The sequence below is a fragment of the Brachycentrus maculatus genome, unplaced genomic scaffold, assembly GCF_059751285.1.
Source record: "Brachycentrus maculatus isolate JH-2025_06_01 unplaced genomic scaffold, ASM5975128v1 h1tg000286l, whole genome shotgun sequence".
NCBI classification, from domain to species: domain Eukaryota; kingdom Metazoa; phylum Arthropoda; class Insecta; order Trichoptera; family Brachycentridae; genus Brachycentrus; species Brachycentrus maculatus.
The window spans coordinates 67,718-94,838 of record NW_028281037.1 but is presented as its reverse complement, the minus strand read 5'-3'; the positions used below and the strand labels follow the sequence as shown (position 1 = coordinate 94,838).

Genomic DNA, 27,121 nt, shown 5'->3' with positions numbered 1-27,121 from the left:
ATTTACAAGGCGAAAGTGGTTGGTAATAGAAGCAGACGGAGTCCGAGGAAAACTTGAGATTGGATTCATAATCAAATATTCAAAATACTTGAAAGTGGTCAGGTCAGAAGTCGGAATAATCGGCATGTATGTATGAGAAGATTATGTGCAAAGAAAGATTGGTGTGGCATTCTATTCTCTCTGCGGAAAGTGGCGTGATGATATGTTTGTTACTTTAGTTTAATAAATAAATAAATTACGAGAAAATTGGTTGTCTTCTCTCTCTCTACCTTTCTCTTTCTGCAGGTAACTGAACGTTTTATTTAATTTTAAAGACAAAAATTAAAGTTAAAATCAATTTGAATATTTATCAAATACAGGAATTCACCCCAAAATTAAACAAAACACATAAACAAAAAAAAAGAATGAAATATGGTAGCAGCCATTATTATTATTTAAATTTTTTTGCACAGGACAATTTGTTTCAAATAACAATATTTAACATGAATAAAAGAGTGTATACCGAATACAATTATTAATATATGATTATTAATAAAACAATTGTTTTTTACCACTTCAGTATTATATTTTAACAACTCATTTAGGAAGCTACATATGCTAAAAGTTTATATTCAAACCCGTAGATGGAAGCATCTGTAGCTTCTAAAACTAATTGTTAAAATATAATACTTAAGTGGTAAAAAATAAGCGTTTTATTTATAATTTTATCGTTTTACCATCAAAGAGATGGATTGAAAGCTGAGAATCAACATGGACGGAGGCAAATTCCTCTTAAAAACAGAACACAAGGCCTACACCAAACAGAAAAAGATAATGTCTTACCATACAGTAGCTGTCGAAACACTAAATAACACACTTAATATCAATGTGAAAAAATAAATGATGAACCAGAGAGGTACCCATTATCCTGTGTGTAGTAGCATGAAATAAGATAATATGGCAGCTGCATATTTTATAACGCTTATTCCTGTATGCCTTACTCAGCTCTTGAGAAGGCAATATGTCATGTGATGTGTGGTGCAAGCATTATTTAGGTGCATTGTACTTTTGTGCAGTCATCAGGCAGATCAATGTCTCTAGTTACATACTTTCCACTGTCAGCAGTTTTTACTTTCAAAATCCGCCAGATCCATGTAAGTCGATTTTACAAAAAATGCTTAATTCTCCGGGCAACATTTACGTTTCAAAAATTTGTCCATCTTTAGATAAAATATTATGAAATAGAGAATTTTCCCATTTTTTTAGGAAATTTAAAAAAAAAACATAAGACACAAACCGATAATGACGTCATCTTAATTTTTGACCTATCCCCGCTCTCTGATTGGCCGATATGGGTCAGAAGGCAAGTTCCATGAATATAGCGGAATTTGAAATACAACACTGTTTTTAAGTATTGTTTAACAGTTTTTTCAAGTTTTTAAATAAATAAATTGGCATTCCGATAGAGTATTTATTTTAATATCTCATAAAATTGGATCTGGCGGATTTTGAAAGAAGGCAACACAAGTGTTCCCACGCTTCGTTTGTACTATAAATTTTGCAAAGATTGAAATTCTGGAGATTTAAAATGAATACATGCTTAATTGTACATATTAATAAAAATAATATTTTCCTGTTTAAAAAAAATTGTTGGTATCAATATGAAGCGTTGATCATATTGTTTTTGTGTACTTGCCATTTCAAATCTAGTTTAATTTACCAAAAGTGAAGTTATGTACTTTCTTGAATGTTTTTAAAAAAAAATCTTATCACTGTGGCACATTTTACATCTTATATAAAATAAAACTAAAGCTTTTTTTAAACCACTTTTATTATTGGTACTTTTTTTCCAACCGGTTTCGACAAGCACTTTGTTATCTTCAAGGATGAATATGTACTAAAACCGTATAATATGGATATGTGCTTCAGAATGGATATGTACTTAAAACTGTGAAATATTAATAGTTTTATTAAGAAGTGATGTACCCTAAAAAAAGTAACAGAAATGCTCAAACTATGCACCAAAACATGGGTACGTTATCTTAAAATGGGTTATTATAACTCAGTAAACACATCGGATAAAACATCCTCTATCTATTAAGTATTTTTCCGCCTCCGTGATGTAATGGTCAGCGTATTTAGCTACCGCGCTGGAGGTCCCGGGTTCGATTCCCAGGGCGTGGTGAAAATAATATTAGTGATTTTACACGCCAATATCACAGACCAACAATTTACAACTTTTGTTTTGTAACTGGCATGAAAATAGCCGATTTTTATGCACTTTGCATAGCTAAATTCAGAAACGAAAGCAAAAAAAATGTAGCATGCCAGATTTTTAAGATATGGATATTTTTAATTCTGATATTGACGAAAGTTTATCTTATTATTTATGTATAAATATATATATATATATATAAACATATAATGCTTTGTATTCAATATTTATAAGTTAATATATTTCCACTGTTACTCCATAATTATTGATACTTTTTTTGAATCCCTTAGACCTTAGACTAAAACATGTCTAGATACCAACCACTATTACGGTTTCAACATATCGCTCACTCCTTTCAAGAACGTCATAAATCAAAAATCGTCAATTTTCAGTTGTGCATATTTTCGGAATGCCCAGAAAATATACTATATCCCAGCAAAAGAGGCATATTTTTAAGTTAATATTTACCCGCTACAGGGTAGAAAGTGTTGTTTTTGCATTTTGAAGAAAAGGTATTGTTTAATAATTTTTTTAAATAAACTAAATATTTTTCAAATGGAGAAAAAACCTTCAGGTTTTACCTAAAAAGATCTGTTGCACAGTTAAAAGTTCAGTAAGTGGCTTGATATTTATTTTTAATACATTGTATTATATTTTTAAATGTTAAAAACGTTCTCCTGAAAAATTAAGTATTTTGATTTATGACGTTCTTGAAAGGAGTGAGCGATATGGGGTCCATACAAACAATAATATGACTGTAACAGCAAAACTTGACGTGATACAAGCTTGTCACCATATAGACTTTGAATAAGAACGATTAACTTAGTCCAAATCAGTCACCAAATTTTCAGTTACAAAATCATTGTCGGCAAGGACCCTGGACTGGTTACTGAAGGGCAAGAGTGATCACCTTGCCTTCATGAAAGTAACAGTCAAGATAACACTGCGTCAATTCGATGCAGTGCCCTATGCACCATTGGGTGAGGATAAAGGTTATAAGTAAGTAAGTATGTATATATTATAAGAATTTAAAAATTATTTTTCTATGTACATAAATTCAAAACACCAATATTTCATTTGCAAATTGATGATACCATGATATAGGAAAGTTGGTAGCAATTCTGTTAAAACCAGTGCGTAAAAATTCCCACAGGCTTCAATCCCTTGTTATCAGTATGAAATGCATGAACAGGGTACATGTACTCTGTAAAAATAGATTCGAAATACCAAATGACATCACAAATAAAAAATAACAAGATTTGTAGGCAGTAAAAGTTTATTTATTACGAAAAAAGTACAAAAACACACGTTAAAATAAACAACTGTATTGATTTCAAACACAAAGATACAAATTTATATATTTGTGTGAAAAATTTCCAACCTTTTACGATACCAAGTCCTTTTTGACCACAGAACCATAGACTATCATTTAAATATAGACCATATTTTAAATATGAAGAAATGAACTTAAATCTAGTAAAAAAATGTTGTTTTTAAGCTGCAAGAATGTATATCACAGTTTGAAAATTAAAACCTATTACACAATGCCCAGTAATTTTAATATTTCGATTTATATAAAAGAATAGATATTGTTATTTATGTTCTTAGATTTCAGTGGTTGCTACAAATAAATACATTTTTACAGTGTGTCTCTTTCACTCTCAATTACAAGTTATTAAAAAATGCGACGCGAGCGAGACACACATACATTTTGTATGATATCAGTGTCCGCTAAGATCAACATAGTCCAATTTTATCATGTACAAAATTATACTTCGAGATTATTTCCATAGATGTCACCAGTATAAAGAATTAGCTTCATTTTAAGCCTAATATCATTAGGATGTTGACACTTCAATCAGAGAAGTAAGGATTCGGAATCTTCTCACAAATTGCGTGCAAACCGCTATTAAAGAGTTGGTAAAATGTATTTTTAGCATCCTCTTAATCACAGCAAACACCCCTATAACATTGAAATACGTACCGCGTTATCGGAGGGAGCATTTTGAGTTTACTTTAACCATCGGAAATGATTGAAACGAGTCATTATTAAATTAAAATACAGTGGTACCTCGACATACGAGTGCCCCAACATACGAGTTTTTCGAGATACAAGCCGACGAGCAAGTGATTTTTTGCTTTTAGTTACAAGCGAAATTCGAGATACGAGTTCGGTTCGGTAGTAACACGCAGTTGCGCCATCACGATCTTTTAATGATGACCTTTTTAATGACACTTGCCTAAATCATTTCCGGAACATTCTGAGAGGGAGGAAGAAACAAACCTCCTTGGACATGTTTTTTTCTAAACGGCCTACAGGTGAAAGCGAGAAAAATGTAGCGAAAAAGGCAAAGACCAGTGAGGATATCTAATTTATTTCTTTACATTCTCTTTTTTGTTTTTGTGCAATAAATATTTGATATTTATAAATACGTTTTTATTATTCAAAACCACGTAACAAAAATAACTGGGGGTGACATTTTGGAGGTTGGAACGGATTAATGGTAGTTCAATTGTTTTGTATGGGGAAATTTGCTTTGAGATATGAGTAATTCAAGATACGAGCAAGGTTGCGGAACGAATTAAACTCGTATGTCGAGGTACCACTGTACAGTAAAACCTGTTAGATTGAACACCTTCTCTGAATGAACACCTTTCTATATTATATACATTGAACACACACACATGTATTTTCTCACTAATTCACCTTTTCTGAATGAACACCTTTCTACTTTGAACATTGAACATTAAAAATAGTATTTATCATTTAATTACACACTGTTAGAATGAACATTTAATAATTTTAGATAAGCTAAATATTGGTAAATTCTTTGTCCCCCTTTACTTTTTTTTATTCTTTCACCTTTTTGAAGATCTTCTTTTTGTATCTCTTGAATCATCAGACGAAGAAATTAAACCAATTGTTCAAGAAATTCCAATTCCTAAGCCCACAATTCAAAATGCATTTGCCAGCTTAAAGTGCCTCTCAGATTTTGCCAATACACATGAGGTCAAAGGTCTTTCACAGACTTTAAACTCTGTCCGCCATCAGTTGTGCAAGTACCAAGTGGAAAACGTAAAACAAATGACAATTGAAAATTTTTTCTAATAATAAATATTTTCATTTAAATTTGATAAAAAATTTACTTGTATTGGCGTAATTTTTTTTTTTCTAAAATTTTTTATTTACCTGTTAAATTGAACACCTCCTTACATTGAACGTTTTTTTCAATGCACTAGTGGTGTTCAATCTAACAGGTTTCACTGTAACATTTACCCTATGTATTATTCTCTACGATAATGCAGTACTTATCTCAACGTTATAGAGGGGTGTACAAATGTTTTACTATTCAGACTACATTATCCCCGATTAGTCCAGATAATAGGAGTCCAACTGAAGTCACATTTGAAATCTTAGTAGTCATACAATACTTTTAAATACACGGCACAATATTTTCAAAATATTATGTAAGTAGGTCCAACGAACATTAGCTTATTTTAATATTCAAATTTTATTCAAAGTATGGGCAAAGTGCACTATGATTAAACAATATGAATGATGTTATCAGAAAACGTAAGCGGAATAAGTACTAATCCATCCAGTCATCTGTGTCCATTCCCTGAAGCTGGATAGGAAACTCTGGAATTCCGGCGTTCTCATATCGTTGTGGTGTATATGATTTCCGGCGAGGCCGACATCTACCATCGGAGCTGTTACGTTCGTTACCTGAATTAAAGAAAGAAAAAAATTAATTGTATTCTGACATTGTAAGCCTGGTTATAAATCCTGGAATGCTCAGACTTCTATCTTCCTTCATAAAAAAATAACCATTGATGTTTTATCCCAAGTTGAGACAACAATAATATCGATCTGTCATCCAGTAGGTGAATAATCCAGTGTTGGTAGAGTAAAAAATGATAAATTGTTGGTAATGAACTGGTCAAAAGAAGTATCATATTAAATGATTCATATTACAAGGTAGATTTATTTTGTATGTTTTAAGTATAAATTATTTAATTAAATAGAAGATCAACTGTCAAAGTGACATTTTACAAGCAATCAAAAGCATAGAGAAAAAAATAGAGTTTATCTAAATTTCTTTTTGTTTATTAAAAGTATTGTTAACTTTGTGGTATGGTCATATAACACTCTCATTATATAATACTTATCATTAATTATTTAATTTGTGTAATGCCACTTAAAAACTTTACTTTATGATTACCGGTTTTGGAATAATCATTCCATCATCCATACAGCTGACCTGATGATTTCCATTGTAATTCCTGTATCTTCTTTCTCTCTCTTTCAAAGAATAATAATTATAGTTTTCTATAAATAGGAGACCGTAGAAATTTCACGTTAGTTTACATTTGACCTGTTGATGGAATGGTTATTCGGAAAACAGTAGTCGTGAAATAAGTAAAAGTTTTTTTAATGGTATTACACAAAGTGAGTAATGAATGATAAGGAGAGTTTTATCCAAATTTCTACTGATTGTCATAGAAAATACTATTCAGCAACATTATGCTTTCCACTGATGGCATTTATATTGATTTCAAGCACATGAAAGATGGAGCGACGGTAATTTACAATTGTCCGCCTCCGAGGTGTAATGGTTAGCGTATTTAGTTACCGTGCTGTGAATCCCAGGTTCGATTCCTAGGGAGGGAATAAATATTATTGATATCACACTCTAATATTTATTTAATATTACCCTGGACAGGTCCCTGAAGCGCATGAGTGATCACCCTGCCTTCATGAGAGTAATAATCAAGATAATACTGCTTCAATACAATGCAGTGCTCTATCTACCATTAGGTGTGGATACGGGTTAGAAGAAGAATTTGCTAGGAGTTTTATGGTTTAATTCGGATGTAAAGCTCACAATAAATTTGATGAAGAGGGAATAGTCCTGCGTGGCATCTCCCCTGACGATATGCACAAAGTAGGCAGGTCTTCCTTTCCACACTCCCGAGGGCTTGGGCACAGTGGGAAGGCTCCAGTGACTTACAGAAACTCCATCACGAGGGGCAAATGTCAACGTCATCCTTATTGGACCTACGGAAACAAAAAACAATGTAATTTATATTTGAAGCGCTAACTTTGTGATTTTCCATTTTATAATTAAAATGTAACTTTGTTTTAAAATATTTATAGTGATTTTAAAAGAAAGTTACATTTTAATTATGAAAAAAGAATGAACACTCTTTTTATTGATAAGATTTTTGTGTTCATACTCATAATGTAGAATGCCTTTTTTATGTAATATACGAGAATTACAATGTACATAAAAGAAAATGAATAAATAAATGAAAAATATGAATTGAGAAATTCAAATGATGGGAATTGGGAGGGAACAGTGCCTTGGCGGTTCTGATCCTTGTTTAATCTCATATATTCTTATAATGTTTTGACATCTCATCAAAGATAAAGAAGAATATGAAAATCTCATATATTCTTTTTATCTATTGATGAAAAAAGTGAAGGACATTGGTACCATAAACCAAGCTAGGACACAATATACCAAACCCTCTTCTAGTGGAACAGAAGGCTTGTTGACAACAGTCAACAGTCTGGCTTCTCCTGAGGAGTTTTACATGGTTTCCTCCCAGCAATGAGCAAATGCTGACCAGTTCCTGATTGGCCCACACTAGTTTATCTTTCATGTTACCAACACAGATTAAAATAAAACATGTTCTTAACTAGAAGAAACAAAAATCCACCGATTGATCTTTAAACCTTGTACATAATAAACAAAATAAATAATAAATGCAACTTCTATCTAAAAAAAAACTCATATATTCCGAAGTCAGGAGATCTGCCTTCTGCCCAAACCTCGTCAATCCTCTATAAGGTAGAATAGCTCATACTTCTCTCCTCTTAGCACATACCCCAGATAGGACACTTTCTGGACCTTGATATCAGTCAGCAACTGTCTTCATACTCTACCTCTTTGGAGCACATTCACATTTCTAAGCATCAGTCTATGGAATGCGTAGCATTCTGAGTGGTACCCACATTTTGCAGGTATGTATGAGGAGATTCCAAATGTGAAAAAAGCGAGGAATATTTGCAAAGACAAACTGTGTGCTAAATACGGTTTGAGCATTATCAGAATGAAGAGTTGAATAATGTAAATAAAAGATAAGATTTGAAATATATAATTACCTTTGATTAGTAGACTTAGTGTACAGACAGGAGGAGTTGTGGTACAAGAGCGTTCCTTTACGCTGAATGTGGTTGGAGAAGGAATAACGGGAGCTTCTGCCGGAATCCAACTACTTCTACGACTGAAAACACCAAAGCAAAAATTTCAGACCAGTTTTACAATAGCTAGGGTTGGGTAACTCTCCCAGTTGACACTCAGAATCAAACTGCTTTTTCAAATGACCAAATAAATTATCCAAAGTAATCATTACTATCAAGTTTTTTATTTATTCACAACATCTTAAGTTTGTCCAAATAAACTATGTTTGTTTGTGGGGCTATGTTAAGGCTCATGTCTATACTAACAAGCCCGCTTCGACTGACGCATTGGAAGACAACATTGAAGCAATTATTCGTGAGATACTGGCCGAAATGTTGGAAAGTGTATGCCAAAATTGGACTAAGCGGATGGACCATTTGAGGCGCAGCGGCGGTCAACATTTGAATGAAATAATTTTCAAACATTAAATTATATAGACCGTACTATTGATTCAAGTAAAGATTTCATGCATTTTTCTGAATTCAATGTGTTTTTTTTTTTAATAAAACCGATAGATCTTAAAAAAATCACCCTTTACTTGTTCATACATCAGGGTTTTCTCCATTTAGGAGTTATTTTAACATTTTTTTCGACATCTCAACATAGATGATGGAAAATATAGTAGTCTGGTTAGTCACTTAACCAGCCAATGACTAGAATATGCAGTCAAAGGTTGGTTTAGTGATCACTTTACAAACGTGCAACTTTCACCATTCTACCCATGATTGACAACCACACTACTCAAATCTTTTTATCTCCTATACATATCATTGACTGATCAAATTAAGGCAGCAGCAGGCACCTCAGTGGTTGAAGCGCTACGTGCAGCGCAGTCAAGGGATAACTGGAGAAGAGTCATTGCTTCTGCAAGGGTCACAACCCTCAGCAATGAGGAATAAGACGGAGAAGAAGAATATCATTAATCTCACGACACTGTACATGTGAGTTCACTAGAGCCATCTTTGTTGGGTTGAGAAAACTTTTTATTTGGCAGAGACCCTTTTATTTGGATGTATGCAAGACCTAACTAGACTTTTTTAGATACTGGGAAACGCCTAAAAGCGGGATTTAATTTAATTTATGCAGTTTATACTTTGACCAATATTTTACTCACAACATCTATCTTTGTTGAGATGTCAAAAATGTAAAACAACTCCTAAATTGAGAAACTCATATTCGTGTACAAGTATTTGGAGACACTCAAAATGTTTCAGCGTGGGTTATCTTATTCACAAATCTGGATTATATAAAAATAACTCCTAAGTGTAGGAACCCAGATTTGTGTACAAGTATTTGGACATACTCAAAAGTATTTGGACATGTTGTTAATAAGATGAAATAAATTAATAACAAAATATTACGTGAGATTGTTGAATCTGGATTTAAATAAAGTAAAAAGAACAAGCAAATGGTTGCAAATCTCACCTCCAAGGGACCATTCTGGCCGTGTATAGTGGAACTCCACAGTACAGCTCGTCATCGCAGTCGTTGCCCAAGTAGGATATGGAGCGGCTCATTAAGGGAATGGTACGGGGACTGTTCCGGTCCAGATTCAGCACAAAGTAGCCCGTTTCACTCCTCCTCAGCTGCGAACTCTCGTTGTAGAAGTTCCGTTCCGTGTGCTGAAATTCAATTTAATTCAATGAAATGAAATGAAATTAAATAAAATTTAATTCAATTTATTTATTTCAATTAATATAAACATTACAAACTATAAAAAATTGTAATCGTATATTTAAAAAATACATTAAAATAAAATATATCGTAGTCATACAGGAGAAAGTGCATTTTTTACAAAAATGTGATCATTGACTATTTGTTATCTTACTAGCTTAATATTGCCTGAAAAAAATCCCAACGGATTTTAAACTTGATGTTTATTTTCTTGCCATGCAAAAGTGACTTAAATGGCCCTCCTGAACATTTTACGTTTTGTTAGTTGGTCACTTTCTCCTGTACGACTACAATATGCAAGAACTATTGCTAAAGGTGTAGAAGATTCTCGCTTCGGAAAACTCCTTCAGACACATGGAATAGATCAATATCCAATGAGATATTGTTCAACATAGCGGTAGCTCTCCCTACAGGTATAACCATCGGCAGGTTGGTCCTGTGTATAGGAATGTGAAACAATCTATGCCGACGCTGTCTTAGGTAACTATCGGGAACATACAGACCAATGCTCCAGATAATTTCACAAATTGCATAAAATAGCAGCAAAACAACTTGTTTATCCCTGCATATAATTAAGTAACTACCTTTTTCTTTTAACATCTCAACAAAGAAAGAAAGAATATGTAAGACAGCGCCATCTGTTAAACATAACAGCAACACACGCAATACTAAACATTGCTCATGGCACACAGCGTAATTCTTGACAGCTACTGTCACTTAGCATTTTCAATATTTTCAATGCATTTTTAGCACATTGTTGTCGGTCAGTTTTTTCATCAAACCTGACCCTAATTAGTACACTAATTTGGGTTTACTAATCACAAGTAAACGTAAACCCAACTCCATTCTGTAAAATGTTTTTTAGCATCTCGCGCTGTATCAAAAGTAAGCAAATAGAACGCTTATAAGCGTCTCCCGCTCTCTACCAACAGTATGTTAAATAAACTTTTAAGCGTTTTCCAAAAACAATGTGTTAACACACTTCGGACGAAAAAAGTATTTCTACCCATTCAGTCGATTGATGCTTAAGGGCGTTTGTCCACTACACGGGATTTCACCGTCAGGTAGTCCGGTTTTGAAAAATGAAAATGACTACGACAGTTTAGCATGATCGAATTTACGCACAATGTGTTCACGCACCGATCAAGAGCTCCAGTCCGAAGAAAGAAAGACAAAAGCACAAGCCAATAAAAGCCAATATAATCATGTTTTAAAACGCTAACTGACGTGCCGGACAGTAAAATTACACGGAATTCCGGGTAGTGGACAAGCGCCCTAAAGATGAGAAGAGTATTATTACCTTCTGTGCTGACCTTATTTCAAAGGTGGAAAAGAAGGAATGAATATTATGTACCAAACTCTTTGTTAAGATCTTAACTATATGTACATAATTATAAAATCCTTTCAAATGTAAAAATCCTGTAAAAAATACTCGTCCGAATGTGTTAAGAGGTTTTATTTTTTTAATCATTTTGGTGATGGCCGTACCATTATCCAGAAGCGCTGCAGGACCGGGTTGTTTGGTCCGGGCCGGTAGGGTTGTCCCACAGAGGTGGAGAGGGATACCGGGAGCATTATTATCGCAAAGGCTGTGAGAAAACTCAGTAACATTCCAGGCTTCCTTATCAAACCAAATAGAGGAATCTAAAAACAACAAGAAATATGTTGCAATACTGGACATAACACAGTATTTTTTTCATTAACCCTTTCCGGTCCTATGTCAAATGTCATTCCACATCGACTTTATTCCGGTGAGTCCTATGTCGAATGTCATTCCACATCGACTTTATTCCGGTGAGTCCTATGTCGAATGTCATTCCACATCGACTTTATTCCGGTGAGTCCATCGTCGAATGTCATTTGACATTTTTTTCTTCATCAGTTTAGTGTTAAAATACATGCAAACATATTTTTTTCTCACTCGTATTTAGTGTAAAGTGTAATAATAAGAAACAAGATTGTATACATTCAAAATAAAAATAAATTTGTAACACAAGTGTAGTTTTATTTTTAAAAAAAACTTGGGTGTATTGTTTAACCCTGTATTGCTGTAAATCTGTAGTGGACCTGGTGGATTTTTTTTTATGGACCGGAAAGGGTTGATTGATTTAGCAGTCACTTTGTGGTAATATCAATTTTTAATTTAAATTACACTTGGTAAATGCCACTTTTTCTCAACATCTATTGTGACATGTATTTTGATGCATTCAGTATCATTTTTAAACATATGGTGTTTTAAAATTATGTGTCACAATAGGTTTTATGAAATAAAAGTTTTAACCAAGTGAGATAATATCCATTTTTAATTAATGTTTTACTTAGTAAATACCACTATTTCTTAAAATCTACTGTGACACGTTTTTCAATGTATTCCGCATAATTTTCAAACACCATAAGTAAAACATTAATTAAAAATGGATAGATTTTACCACAAAGTGACTGCCGAATCAATTAATGAAATGAGATAATATTATCACAAAGTGACTTTCGAATCAATTAATAAAATTACTAAAGCAAGTATGGTTAATGAAAAAAAAATGTATTTTAAAATAAAAAATCAAGACTTTTATTTATGTTTCTATCAAATAGGAATAGTTTAACAGTAAATCATATTTTTTTCTTATTTTAATCCGCACCCAATGGGGCATAAGACACTGCATCATATTGATGTAGTGTTCTTTTGATCTAGGTGATCAGTCCTGTGCTTCAAGTTGGTAACACGTTGCATTTATATCGATTTTACACACACAGAATGCAAAGTGACAATAATTTAATAGGAAAATTATGGTTGTAGTATATGGCTGTATTTTTTGCCAATTTTTCTCAAATTTTAAGAGGAATTGTGTATTTTTTTTCTGCAAACCCTTATCCACACCCCAATGGTGCATAGGGTACTGCAACATATAAACGCAGTGTTATCTTGATCGTTAACATGAAGGAAAGGTGATCAGTCCTCCGCTTCAGGTACCAGTCCAGGGTAATATTGAATAAATATTAGAGTGAAAAAAATCAGTTATATTTATTTGACCCCTCTCCTGAGAATCGAACCTGGGACCTTCAGAATGGTAGTCGAGCGTGCTGACCATTACACTTCTAATCTTTATTACTTTTGTATTTTTTGCAGGCGCATGTGGCGGCTCACACGGCAGAAAAGACCTTCAAATGCACATACTGTGACAAGGCGTACACCAAAAAACGGTAAACAGCATAGTTGCCTTCTTTTGTGAATTAGTGGTAACAATTTACAATTCCATGTCGATGTAACTCATTCCTAGTTCTGATTGGGTTAAAAATATTTTTTAGTTACTCACGATGAAGTACATCAGGTACAGGACTAGACCGGATGTGATAATGGCAATGTACAAGTCTCCGTTGATGGTTCCGGAGCGTCCCATGATGGGGATGAACAGCATGTACCCCATCAGGACTATGTACATCTGGAATATTGCCGAGGGAAGGTGAACTGATAAGTATACCCATGCCCAAGTGTGAACTAAAAAAGAAGAAAAAAATTAATTACAAAATGTGTCCTAAAAAATTAGAATCAGTGAAGTCACCAGACTTTTCCAGTTGTGTCCTTGGGACGTTGGAGGATCCCGCTTCGGAAAACTCCTTCAGACACATGGAACAGATCAATATCCAATGAGATAATGTTCAACATAGCGGTAGCTCTTCCTTTAGGCATAACCATAGACAGGTTGGTCCAGTGTATAGGAAAGTGAAACAATCTATGCCGACACTGTCTTAGGAAACTATCGGGAACATATAGACCGATGCTCTAGATAATTTCAGGATTATCCATCATACCGCTCAACAATCGATAAAAATATGTAGTGAAATACACATTCCTTCTAGTCTCTAAACTATTGTAGCCAAGCATACCCTGGAGAAACTTGGTCGGGTAGAGCCAAGGATAATAGCCGTACTCTCTCATGTAGAGATACCTCAGAAACTTCTTTTGGACTTTCTCTACCATAAAAGAGTACTTAAGCACGTGTGGTCCCCAAATCATGGAGCCACTCTCGAGTCTACTTCGCACCAAGGTGTTATAAAGAGTTCTCAGCACACGGGTGTTTTCGAAAACTCTGGCAGTACGCAGAACAAATCCTAGCATTTTGCAGAATGCATCGAAACATGTGTCACAATGATTTTTTAAAAAGCGGTATATATGTACCAAGTAAAACTTAAATTAAAAATGGATAGGTATTACCACAAGTGACTGTCGAATCAATCAATGAAATGACTTAAATATTGTTATTATGTAAATACTGCGTAATTGCAAACATCCATATATTGGCAAATTCTTGGAAATGGTATCTCCTATGGTCAGAAGCGGAAAGCTTCATACTTCACAAAGTTCTCAACAGATGGCAGTCCTGTAGAAAACAAATATTTAAAAAAAATTATGTCAAATGCACAGTGGGCATTTTCAAAGGTGTTACTGCCAACTGTAGATAAAGAGTCAAGAAAGATGTATCCTTACCGGAGCGATAGAGCGGGGAGAGATGGACGATCAGGTTGGCTATGGCGGAGAAGAGAACCGGAACCATGAATATAGCGGCAGACCTTGCGCCGGCACAAGTCAGGATGAACAGAACTATAGACCAGGGTACCTGGGCGGCCACCAAGTTCAGTTGAGTAGCCATGGACTGAGATAATCCACGCTGAAACAATATATTAACATTTTGAGTGAGCCCAAACACTTGACTATATTTTGACATCTCATCAAATAAAATAATAATAATAAAACTCTTATCCGCACCTGAATGGTGCATAGGGCACTGTGTCATATAAACGCAGTGTTAACTTGATCGTTTTTACACATGAAGGAAAGGTGATCAGCCCTCCGCTTCAGGTACCAGTCCATGGTAATATTGAATAAATATTACAGTGAAAAAATCACTTATATTTATTTTACCCTCCTTGGGAATCGAACCCGGGACCTCCAGAACGGTAGCCGAGCGTGCTGACCATTACACTACGGAGGCGGACAAAATACCTCTCATCAAAGATGTTGTGAAATCTCAAAATGTTGTGAATAAAATAACTTGTCAAAGTATAAGCTGCATAAAAATTAAAAAAAAAACAGGTTTTCAGGTGTTTCAAATGATCGCCACTTGAGACAGTTGCTGCCAGCGACCACGACCTTCGCGTGATGAAATTATTTTCAACTAGATTCAATGATTTTTATTATTCTTAAAAAAATTTTTGGAGTCCTTACTTGTGCGGTAGTGAGTAGGTCCGTACCATCGACAATAGACTTACAAAGTTGCCAGCACTGACGAACTTGTCACATTGGCACAGAATTGGTAATATGGTGTGACGTTTCAACGGAAACAGCCAAATAACCGAATACTAATAAACCGCATCCGTAAACAAGTAAGAGCCCTTTTGAGCAGACAACAACGGCCTGGTAATAGCGCCCTGTTCCACAACTTACCACGCCACCACTCTTATATTTTATTTTATAACTTTAAATGAATAAAATCCGCCTCCGTAATGGTCAGCACGCTCGGCTACCGTACTTTAGGTCCCGGGTTCGATTCCCAGGGGGGATCAAATAAATAAATATAAGTGATTTTTTCACTCTTATATTTATTCAATACTACCTTGGACTAGTACTGGAAGCGGAAGGCTGATCACCTTTCCTTCATGTGTTAACGATCAAAATAACACTGCGTTTATATGATGCAGTGCCCTATGCACCATTGGCGTGCGGATAAGGGTTTGAATAAATAAATGAAATGAATGATCTGTGATCAAGTAAGCACGTTTTTCATTTACAAGCAATCTTCTGATGAGTCTGAGAGAGCTAGGTATTCATTTATCACACAACGCATGGAATATTTAGCAGCTCACCTTGTTCCTCCTCCATTTCTCGACCAGCATGATGACCAGCCCGTAGGCGGCGAGGCAGGGGCACCAGTAGAGGGGGAAGATGAGCCAGACGTTGGAGAACCACGGCATGGCGAGAGGGGCCACTCCGTCTATGAAGGCCCCCATGGTTATGGTGACCAGGAACCCGGCCAGCATCCCGCCCACTTGCCCACCGATGGCGAAGCTCAGCTCGATCCATGCCATGCCTGCCAACACAAGATGTGCAATCAAATTAAGCTTGGATACTTCACCGCAAAGGAAGCAGAGAGAATACCACGCCACACCAATCCTGTCTTGCAAACAATCTCTTCCACATATGTGAATCTTCTCATCATAAAAAAGAAAGTTTTTTTGTTAACACTTATTGTTTTCACCTATACATTCCATACATGCCAATACATAATGTGTAATCAAATTAAACTCGGATACTTCACGGCAAAGGTAGGTATAAAGAATAAAATGCCACACCAATCCTGTCATTGCAAACAATCTCTTCCACATTCGTAAACCTTCATCTCATAAAATATAAATATTTTTTTAGTAAAAACCAAATGTTTTTACTTCTTTAAAGTTCATTAAATTTTTAATGGACCATTTTTGCAAAAAAATTCTTCAGCTTGTTTAGCATACATATCGCTCACTCATTTCAACAGCGTCATATATCAAAAAACTTTATCGTTCTTTCTTCACTCATTCGATTCACATGCCCAAACCATCTCAACATACCTTTCTAAATTTCATCAATAATACTGAGCAAAGCCTTGCAGTTTTTCCTTATTTAATATTAAAATCATTAATTTAGTATAAAAATATAGAACATTTACTCAAATCTCGTTAATTTATGGAGTGTAATCTTAATCGATAATCATTTTTCCTTCAAACATCTATCAAACATCATTTTGCTGCACATTTGTGTGATTGAAAGCATTTATCCATCTTTTACCAACTCTATGCTTTACTTCCATACATTAAGATTGAAACTAGGACTCTGTTGTGTACTGCCAGTTTAGCATTCACTGAAAAGTTTTTATTTGATAAAACTAATTTCCTTAAACCATTCAATCTGTTCCCAGCATTCACACTCTTAGAAATTTGGATTGACTCCTTGATTTTTGTGCTTTTTATAAGGTTTTCTGCATTTAAGGAACATCAGTTTGACAGTTCTTTTGGTCATTAGTGTCAATAATTGATGTTTGTTTAATTTTTTTTCAATTCCCGACCAATACAAATTAATCCTCCTTCTTAATACACAATGTTATAGTTTAATAAATTAAAATATATGTCAAATATAGGCCATATCAGCGATGTTAAAATTATCATATGTTATATTGGCTGAAGTAACGACATTAAAATCATGAATTAATAATGATTTAAATGTCATTACAAGTAAGCACGCCCATTATGTTTTATAAATAGTAGAATATAAAAATAAAAGAAATTAGAAAATTGTTAGCTGAAAAAGTAAAAAAATATTAAAATATTCTGTAAGTTAAGAATTGAAGAGAGGAAGAAAGCAAAGGAATGTGAAAAGACTTGCTAATATATATATACATATTTTTTAAATCAAAATAATACCTACGAAGGCCATATTGCCATATCACTCACTCCTTTTAACAACGTCATATATCAAAAAACTTCATTTTTCAGGAGATCGTTTTTAAAGTTTAAAAATATAATAAAATGCATTAAAAATAAATATCAAGCCACTTTTTGAACTTTTTACTGTGCAACAGATCTTTTTAGGTAAATCTGAATGTGTTTTCTCCATTTGAAATATATTTGATAGGTAATCAAAAAAATAATTAAACAATACCTTTCTCTTCAAAATGCAAAAACAACACTTTCTGCCCTGTAGCGGGTAAATATTAAGTTAAAAATATACCGCTTTTGCTGGGATATAGTACATTTTCTGGGCATACTGAAAACATGCACAACTGAAAATTGTCATTTTTTTATATATGACGTTGTTGAAAGGAGTGAGCGATATGTTAAGCCATATTCATGTTACAAAATAACTCTTAAAACACAAAATCGTAAAACGTAAAATTAAACAGGAACCGTGGTTCAGTTGGGTAAACATTCAACTACAAAACTAGTGTTGCGGATTATATTCCCACTTATTGCAAAAGGAAGCCATTAAAAAAATGCCGTATTTTCATATACTTATCTGATGCATTCTTCATTAATTAATACTAAAAAAATCTTTGGCTGAATCTATCTTTATACAGATTTTTTTTAGTTTAGTTCAACCTGTGTACAAGCAGTCGAGTTATAAAAAATACATAAAACAATTTTATATCCAAAAAAACTTTGTAAATTACTTAATGCCTTCGCCTCTAAAGTGGAGTGGATAGAGCATTTAGTTATTGTCCCAGGTTCGATTCCCAGAAAGGTATAAGAGAAAATAAATCAAAGTTTTTCACTCTAATATTTATTACTATCTGGTACTTGAAATGCAGGACATATCATCCAGCCTTCATAAAACTAACAATCAAGTCAACACTTCATTGATTGTATGCAGTGCTCTATGCACCATTGGGAGAAAAAGAGGAAACTCATCGTACATTATTCAAGCCTTTTTACATTCCAGAATTGATATAATCAAGCAGATTTCTGTAAAGATCATAGTAAAATCAAGCACAATGAAAGTATTCAGTTGGTAATCATTTTTTTCAAGGTTGATAAAATAATTTAGTCCATAGACAAGCGAGAGGTAGAGAAATTGATAGGTTCAAAAGAGCCATAGATTGGAAGCGCAAGAGCGGTGAAGCGTGTTGAAATAATGTGGTATAATTTTACTGGGATATTTAACAAATTGGGTCTGCATTTCAGGGTCGTTTGGTTTAGCTTCCTTTCCTAGGTCCGGTTTTGCTTCTTCCTCTGGTTGGATGGTTACTGCATCTAATATGTTGATTGATTGATTAATTGATTATTTTCTAATTAAAAAAAATGGTATAAAATAATTTAAAATAGTTATACTTTGGTTACCAGGACTGTTGAGGTTTCTATGACATCATAGACATCAACAAATAGAGTCGCCAGTAATTTAGCAATGACACCAACATCAAAATAACTCCATCGTTTCTGTGACGTCGTTCATTGCCAACTTACGAAAACAACGTATTTTCAAAGGCGAATTTTCCACAAGAAAATGATGAATGAAAATATTAATTATATCAGCTGTTATAAACACAAAACGAGTCTAATACAATCCTTTATGGGTTGAGTATGTTAAATTAGATATTCCTCCTGTCGTGATAATGATCCATTGTAAGATATTTCAATTCTAAATATCGATGTTTAACTTATTGAAGAAGAAGAAACATAATATGAATCGAAAATAATTGTTTAATCCTGAATGAATCCCTAACATACGTTCAAAATGTATCTGATACTTTTTTAAATCATGACGTCAGATCTGAGGTATCTAGTATTTCTCGCTAAAGTACTGAAAGTCAATATATTATACATACAGATTTTGGTAGCCGAAGAGTTTTATAATAATAAGGAAGCTTACCTTGGTCGCTCATCCGGAATGCATCATTGGGATTTGTTTTCCCGTTGAGCTGTTCCACGTGTGCATACATTGAATCACTTTTCTTGGATGCGGAGAATCTGTATTTCTTCTTGTCCCATAGCTTCTCGATGGGCTCCATGGCCTTCCCGACGGGCCCCTCTAGCTTTACTATGGGACCCCAACCCTGAGGGAGCCATTGCCCTAGGAAAGAGTAGAGGTAGAGTGTGCAAGGCAAAGAATGATACAGCAGCAAGCAGAAGTAGTTGTAAAAGAAAGTAGAAAAAGGTATTCGTCTTAGACAAACAGATATGCTTTTTATGTACAATGCTCAGTGTTCTTACAGAGGAAAATGAGAAAACAGAAAATTTTAAAGAAAGACGGATGGCTACTGCAATAGGTACTTTAAATTACCAGGGAATTGAAATAAATATTTTTAAAAATCGCTTCATTATTTATCGTATAAATATAATATTTTATTTAAAATACAGAAAAATATTTATCTTTATTTTTATTTATGTACAATTCAAACCCTTATCCGCACCCCAATGGTGCATAGGGCACTGCAACATATAAACACAGTGTTATCATGATCGTTAACACGAAGGAAAGGTGATCAGCCCTCCGCTTCAGGTACCAGTCCTGGGTTATATAGAATAAATATTAGAGTAAAAAAATCACATTTATTTTTTTTGACCACCCGTAGGAATCGAACTCGGTACCTCCAGAATGGTAGCCGAGCGTGCTGACCATTACACTACGGAGGCGGACGGATTTATTCGGATTTATATACAAAAATACTTAAATTACCTACTATTTCTGTGAGCCTAACTAGCTCATTATAAAAAATAGGTATCAAATTGTGGTTCAAAACCCACTTAGATTCGAACCCAGAAACTCTGATTAAAGAGTCAGCGACACTAACCCAGGACCACAACTCGATTGATATTCAGTCCAGGGTAATCCCTGGACTGGTATTTGAAGTGTAGGCTTGTTACCTGACAATTAACACTAAACTTAACATTGCGTCAATCTGTTTCAGTTTTCAGTGCACTGTTGGGTGCGGATAAGGATCAAAAAATAATGTACTGTTATTTTAAAAGAGTATAGTAAATATATGTAATAGTAAATATAGTACAATGTGGGTATTATTTAAATTTCACAGTATCACAATAAGACCTTCTTCAAGCATAAGAGTTAGTCTCTTTTTTTGGAAAAGTAGAGCATTAAAAGAATAAATGCACCATAAGTAGATTGTATTAGATAAAACAAACCATTTACAACATTTTCAATGTGTCCAAATACTTTTTCACACATCTGAGTTATCTCCAATTATAGGAGTATTTTCCATATTATTTTTTGACATCTCATCAAAGTGAAGAAGAATATGGAAGTCTGGGCATTTACGGGGCTGACTAGTGATTCAAGAACAATGTTTCAAAATTGGTTCATATATTTATATTTAGAACTTCCAAAAATTTGAGTAGTGTGGTTATCAATAATGGGTAGAATTGGTGAACCAGCCTATGACGGTCGGTCAGCCCCGTAAATGCCCAGACTTCCATATTCTTCTACATCTTTGATGAGATGTCAAAGAATAATATTAAAATGGGTTATTTTAACTCAGAAGACACATTGGATTAAACATTCTCTATATATACATCCCAACAAACCATGTTTAATTCATGTAAAATAAATTAAACAATTCCAAAATATGAGGGAATGTTATCATAGATTTAGTATTTATATATGTTTGTTGGTATGAATAATAAAATAATAATAAAATTTAACTTACATTGAGATAAACGTCCTACAAATACAACCGTGCTGAAGATTGAGAGTAGAAATACGATGATGTTGATGGCTATTCCAGCTCCTACAGAATACCTAACCATGAACCATCCTAGGTAGTCGAAGTACACCATCTGACCCTCCGAATGTTCCTAGCAAATGAAAATAATAGTAATAGTAGTAGTAGTCTTAATAGTAGCACTGAAAAAAAGGGAATGATTTCACAATCAGATATTTCACACCGAGTGTCTCACTCATATGTTTTGAATATTGAAAGTATTAACTTTGAGATCATATTGATATATTATTTTGAGAAATAAAAAGAATTTTGTTTTTTTGATCCACTCACATTTTTATTAACAACCAACTAGTTTCGGCAACAACCCGTTGCCCTCTTCAGGGTTTAATTTAACCCTGAAGAGGGCAACAGGTTGTTGCCGAAACTATTTGGTTGTTAATAAAAATGTGAGTGTATCAAAAAACAAAGTCTTTTTATTTCTCAAAATAATATCTCACTCATATTTTTATTTTATACTTTGGTTTATTTGTAACAGTGCCGGTAAGCGTATCTTGATTAATATTTATTTAATTAAAATAGGTACCTTAATATTTTCTAATTCGGGAGCATGGCCAAGAACTCTGATCATCGCTAAGATATTGTTTCCCATATGCTGGTGACTGCCGGCCGGTATGTAGTTCTCCGTATCGTATATGGTGTGGTATGCGTAACCATTTCGGGCAAACGCAAAATCAAGTCCTGGATAATAACATGAAAACATAAATTTTACAAACCGAGGCTTGACAAGTCTTTATTTTTAATTTTTTCAAAATTTATCACATAGTTTAAATATACAGCATCACTTACATAGTCAGGATAAGTTATTTATATGATTAAACATAGTTGGGGTAGTAATAATAACCACAGTAAATAAACGGAATATAAAGTTAAAACAGTGAATCATTACAAACTTATTACTTACTTATAACCCTCATCCGCACCCTACGGTGCATAGGGCACTGCATCGAATTGACGCAGTGTTATGTTGATCATTACTTACATGAAGGCAAGGTGATCACTCTTGCCCGTCAGGAACCAGTCCAGGGTAATATTAAATAAATATTACAGTGTAAAATCACTAATATCTATTTTCACCCCCCCTGGGTATCGAACCCGGGACCTCTAGCACGGTAGCTAAGCACGCTGACCATTACACCACGGAGGCGGACAATCGAATCATTACAAAAGTGTAAGATAAATTTATTATTTTTGAGATTTTTGTTATTGTATGCTAGATGCCAATTTTTTTTCTTTTTAAATCGAGTTCATAGCTGGTAACTTAGAATACAAGCAGTAGTACTTTCGTCTGTAAGTCTAAACTTTTTTTTTGTTTTATCCCTTTTAATTTTTTTCTCTTCATTTGTGTGCCATGCAAAATCGCCTCGCGTACCACCGTTTTGCCATCCCTGTATTAGGGAATTTAAAACTTATATAAAATGTTACCAGGTATGTTTCCAAAGTCTCTGAAGATCCTGAAGTCCGTATCGGAAGGAAGAAGTCCGGTTTGGAATAACTCTTCTCCCAATATGAGCCCGTGAGGGTGGGGAGCTACACGAGCATAATACTGAAACAAACCATTCACTAAGTATACATATCGTAGCCGTACAGGAGAAAGTGACCAACTGACAAAACGTAAAATGTTCAGGAGGGCCATTTAAATCACTTTTGGTTGGCAAGAAAATAAACATCAATGCAGTTAGTCATTTTTAACAAGTCAATATATTATTTTTGACATCTCATCAAAGATGAAGAAGAATATGGAAGTCTGGGCATTTACGGGGCTGACGACCGTCATAGGCTGGTTTCTAAATTGGTTCATATATACAGAACTTCCAAGAATTTGAGTAGTGTGGTTGTCAATAATGGGTAGAATTGGTGAATGTTACACGTGTGTAAAGTGATCACTTAAACCAGCCTATGACGGTCGTCAGCCCCGTAAATGCCCAGACTTCCATATTCTTCTTCATCTTTGATGAGATGTCAAAAATAATACGAAAATAACTCCTGTAATTGGAGATAATCCAGATTTTGTGAACAAGTATTTGGACACACTCAAAATGTTGTAAGTCAATTTATTATACTTCCAAGTTTAAAATCCTTTGGGATATTTTCAGGGCAATACTAAGCTAGTAAGATATCAAATAGTCAATGATGCACTTGGTCACTTTCTCCTGTATGACTACGATATCTGACTTGCAAAGGGTCATAAATGGGTCTATTTAAAAATTCTGTCTGGCATATTATAAATGTGGAGGTCCTCACCAAAATGTTACATTTCCATTATAAATGATTTTAAGTAATCGGGAATTCTGACTTGTAAAATTGTTACGTTTTGGTGCGATTTAATGATTTCATATTGGTTTAACACAGGATTGGTCACATTTTGCTGCTACTTTAATAAAGATTAATGAAGAATACAGTAAACAGAACAGATTTGCATTTAAAGAATTTTAGTGCAATATTGGAAATCTGATGAAAGAAAACTCAAAGATTTTTAATTACTCTTTAATCTAAAGGTAGGACAGTTAAAAGTGTAAAAAAAACTCACTAATTATGCTAAAATTACTAAAAAAAACTAATTTATATATTAAATAGATGTTAAAATCAAAGACTGATTTTTTGAGTCTACAAGTTATAGCATTTAATGATAATTGTAGCGTTTAATTTTCATGTAACATTTGATATACAATTAAAAATGGAGTTCTACTAATTAAACGCCAAATCAATAAATATATAAATTATAAAACTTACCCCACTAACAGGTTTACTATATATATATAATTTTTATTTATAACCCTTATCCGCACCTAATGGTGCATAGGGCACTGAATCAAATTGATCTTGATCATTACTTACATGAAGGCAAGGTGATCACTCTTGCGCTTCAGGAACCAGTCCAGGGTAATATTAAATAAATATTACAGTGTTAAATCACTAATATTTATTTTCACCTCCCCCCCTGGGAATCGAACCCGGGACCTCCAGCACGGTAACTAAACACGCTGACCATTACACCACGGAGGCGGACACTATATACTAAAAATAAATCTAAAAAGTGCGGATAACAAAATAACTACAAACTGGTTAGTAGACCCTTGAAGAATGAAAAGCCATTAATGAAGAAGAAGAAGAAGATTCTTTGTGGTGGCCTTTGCATCACCTGGGTGAAGATAAAAGCTAAAACAAGAAGCACGTACTGGAATGAAGATTTACTTACTTTGAAAAGCCAGGAGTTCTTGGGTCCAGATTGGAAGAGAATGGACCTTCCGCCTTGTCCTGCAGCTTCCATATTGAGGAGAACTCGGGCTGTCGATGCCCACCGATGAGTCAGGAATAAATGAGAACCCTAAAAAGTATTGTCTCAATGTTTATTCATGAATAATTAAACAAACAAAAAAATACTGTAAAAACTGTATTTTACATCTCCAGATATAACATTTTCCCGCCACTTGCGTGTAATGTGTTTCAGTTCGGATTTTGGCATCTCAACTTATCCACTACTACTACTCAACTTATCTACTCCATTAAATAAATATTAGAGTGAAAAAATCAATTATATTTATTTGACCCCCCCTGGGAATCGAACCCTGGACCTCCAGAACGGTAGCCGAGCGTGCTGACCATTACACTATGGAGGTGGACAAGTAATCGCTGTAGTATAATAATGCGCCATTCACCCATAATTGACAAATTTTGGAAGTTGTATTTATCCTATAATTTTGACTCCTTTAACAAGATTCTTTGTGAATTATTTTTATATATAAGTAGATTTTAAAAGCATGATTTAAATTTCTTATTAAACTTATATTTTGACAACATTTTTCAAATATTTCATGAAGGTATGAATTTTATTTATGCCTATGTAAAAATAAAACAATTATGTAGAATTGTATTACCTGCAGCGAAGTTTCCTCAGCACCATTAAAAAGGAAGATAACATTATACTTGAGACGTTCAGGAGCTTGTGTGAGAACTCTCACAAGCTCCAACATTATGGCGCAAGATATCGCATCATCAGAAGCCCCTAGACAATAAAAAATAACTTTGTAAAATATTAAAAATAAAACAATAGATAACCTCCAGTTCTATATGAAACATAGTGATGGTTACTTAGTTAACATAAATTACGAAATGAGAACACACCAGCAAACCAAATTGTATCGTAACAGATGTATATAAATATCAAAATGAAAAATTATGCATAATTTCTGGGAATCCTAGCACTACCGCATACTACTCAAAGGGCGTTTGTGCGCTTCACGGAATTTTATCGTCCGGCGATAAAACGATGATTGGCTTGGATTGACTTGTGATTTTGTCTATCTTACTTAGGATCGGTACTCTTGATCGGTGCGTAAACACATTGCGCATAAATTCGATCACGCTAAACTGCCGTTGTCGCTTTTATTTTTCAAAACCGGAGTGCCGGATGGTAAAATTCCGTGTAATGCACAAACTGCCAAACAGTCGTTAGATTATCTCTCCTGTTTCCAATACAGAATAAATTAACAATACAAAAAAAAACGCTTTTAGCTAGAAGTAACCGGAATCTACTAATTGATCTATAAACCTTGTACTTAATAAGCGAGGTAAGTAATAAATGCAACTTTTCTGGAATGATTTTTGCAGATACTCTTTGGTACATTTTATAAACTTTATAAAATAAAACTGCTTTGTTTTTAAACTACTTTTTATTGGTACTTTTCTCCAACTGGTTCTTGTCGAAACCGTTTTTTTATTTTGAGGATTAACCCACAAAGCCTCTACTTTTTAAGGCTTTGTGGTAGGATAGTAAGGATAGGGAAGGTAAATGTGAAAATGCATCACAGACACCTAGACCAATTTGAAAATAAATCTTTCTATATTAGAATTTAATTTGCAATTGGCGGGAATCGAACCCGCGATGCCAATTTCACAGTCGAGCAGCTACCCAACTACGCCACGGTGCCTTAGAGAAAAGTACCAATAAAAAGTGGTCAAAAACAAAGCAGTTTTATTTTATAAAATAAATTAATAGAACTATTTATACACTTAAATACCGAAACGGTGTTCAATGGGGTCTTATTAAACAAATATTTGTATTACTTACCATCGCTAGTGGGAACGGAATCGTAGTGGCAATTGACCAGTATACTGTGTTCGCTGCTAGTTCCTTCCAGAAAGGCCACCACATTCTGAATGTTCTCATAAACGTTTGTGAATCGGGGGACGTATTCTAGAGTATAAGCTCCGCTGCCCCGCTGCGTCTATATAAATCAAATTCACATATACTTTTTTAGTCAAATTTGATTATCAGTGAATTCATACTAGTAATCAAGTCTTATGAAACAGACCATCTTTGACTTCAGTAATATTCAAATAGATTTAGAAGACAGTTAAAAGTAATGAAACAATGTTGTACAACATAAATCATAATATATATACAAGCTCTGTAACAAAGAAGGTACCTACATCCTACATGAAATAACTAAAAAAATAATTATAATGAACAGAGTACAAAAAAGAAAATAACTAAAAAATAATTCAGTCAGTTTTATTTTAATATTTCCAAATCGCCTTTTGGTTGTCGTCTTATACGCTTTGATTTTCCTTTTTTAATCCCAGTCTCATCAGCTGTGTGGTTACATTTTCTTAAACAAGTTTGTACTGATGGAACTGGGTCCCGGGTATCCAATGGGAGACCTATCAAATCAATAGTTTTTCCTCTTTGTGAGGTTCAAATAGATATATAACCTGGCGGACCAAGTAATGCTCCGACACATGAT

At 34.1% G+C, this 27,121-nt stretch overlaps 1 protein-coding gene across 1 annotated transcript in view; it reads right to left on the bottom strand.

Moving 5' to 3' along the window:
- Positions 1 to 5,629: 5,629 nt before the first annotated feature.
- The window catches only part of LOC148305080 (endoplasmic reticulum metallopeptidase 1-like), a 33,763-nt gene continuing 12,271 nt past the window's right edge, over positions 5,630 to 27,121 (bottom strand). The window contains exons 4-18 of the mRNA XM_088267261.1: positions 26,446 to 26,602; positions 25,253 to 25,380; positions 24,574 to 24,702; positions 22,800 to 22,920; positions 21,901 to 22,055; positions 21,303 to 21,450; positions 19,511 to 19,711; positions 15,976 to 16,199; positions 14,600 to 14,780; positions 13,428 to 13,609; positions 11,605 to 11,760; positions 9,868 to 10,064; positions 8,364 to 8,485; positions 7,081 to 7,253; positions 5,630 to 5,921 (exon numbers count right to left, since the gene is read on the bottom strand). Of these exons, the coding sequence (XP_088123387.1) occupies positions 5,760 to 5,921; positions 7,081 to 7,253; positions 8,364 to 8,485; positions 9,868 to 10,064; positions 11,605 to 11,760; positions 13,428 to 13,609; positions 14,600 to 14,780; positions 15,976 to 16,199; positions 19,511 to 19,711; positions 21,303 to 21,450; positions 21,901 to 22,055; positions 22,800 to 22,920; positions 24,574 to 24,702; positions 25,253 to 25,380; positions 26,446 to 26,602 (2,436 nt within the window). The 3' untranslated portion in view covers positions 5,630 to 5,759. The remainder of the gene's footprint in view (positions 5,922 to 7,080; positions 7,254 to 8,363; positions 8,486 to 9,867; positions 10,065 to 11,604; positions 11,761 to 13,427; positions 13,610 to 14,599; positions 14,781 to 15,975; positions 16,200 to 19,510; positions 19,712 to 21,302; positions 21,451 to 21,900; positions 22,056 to 22,799; positions 22,921 to 24,573; positions 24,703 to 25,252; positions 25,381 to 26,445; positions 26,603 to 27,121) is intronic.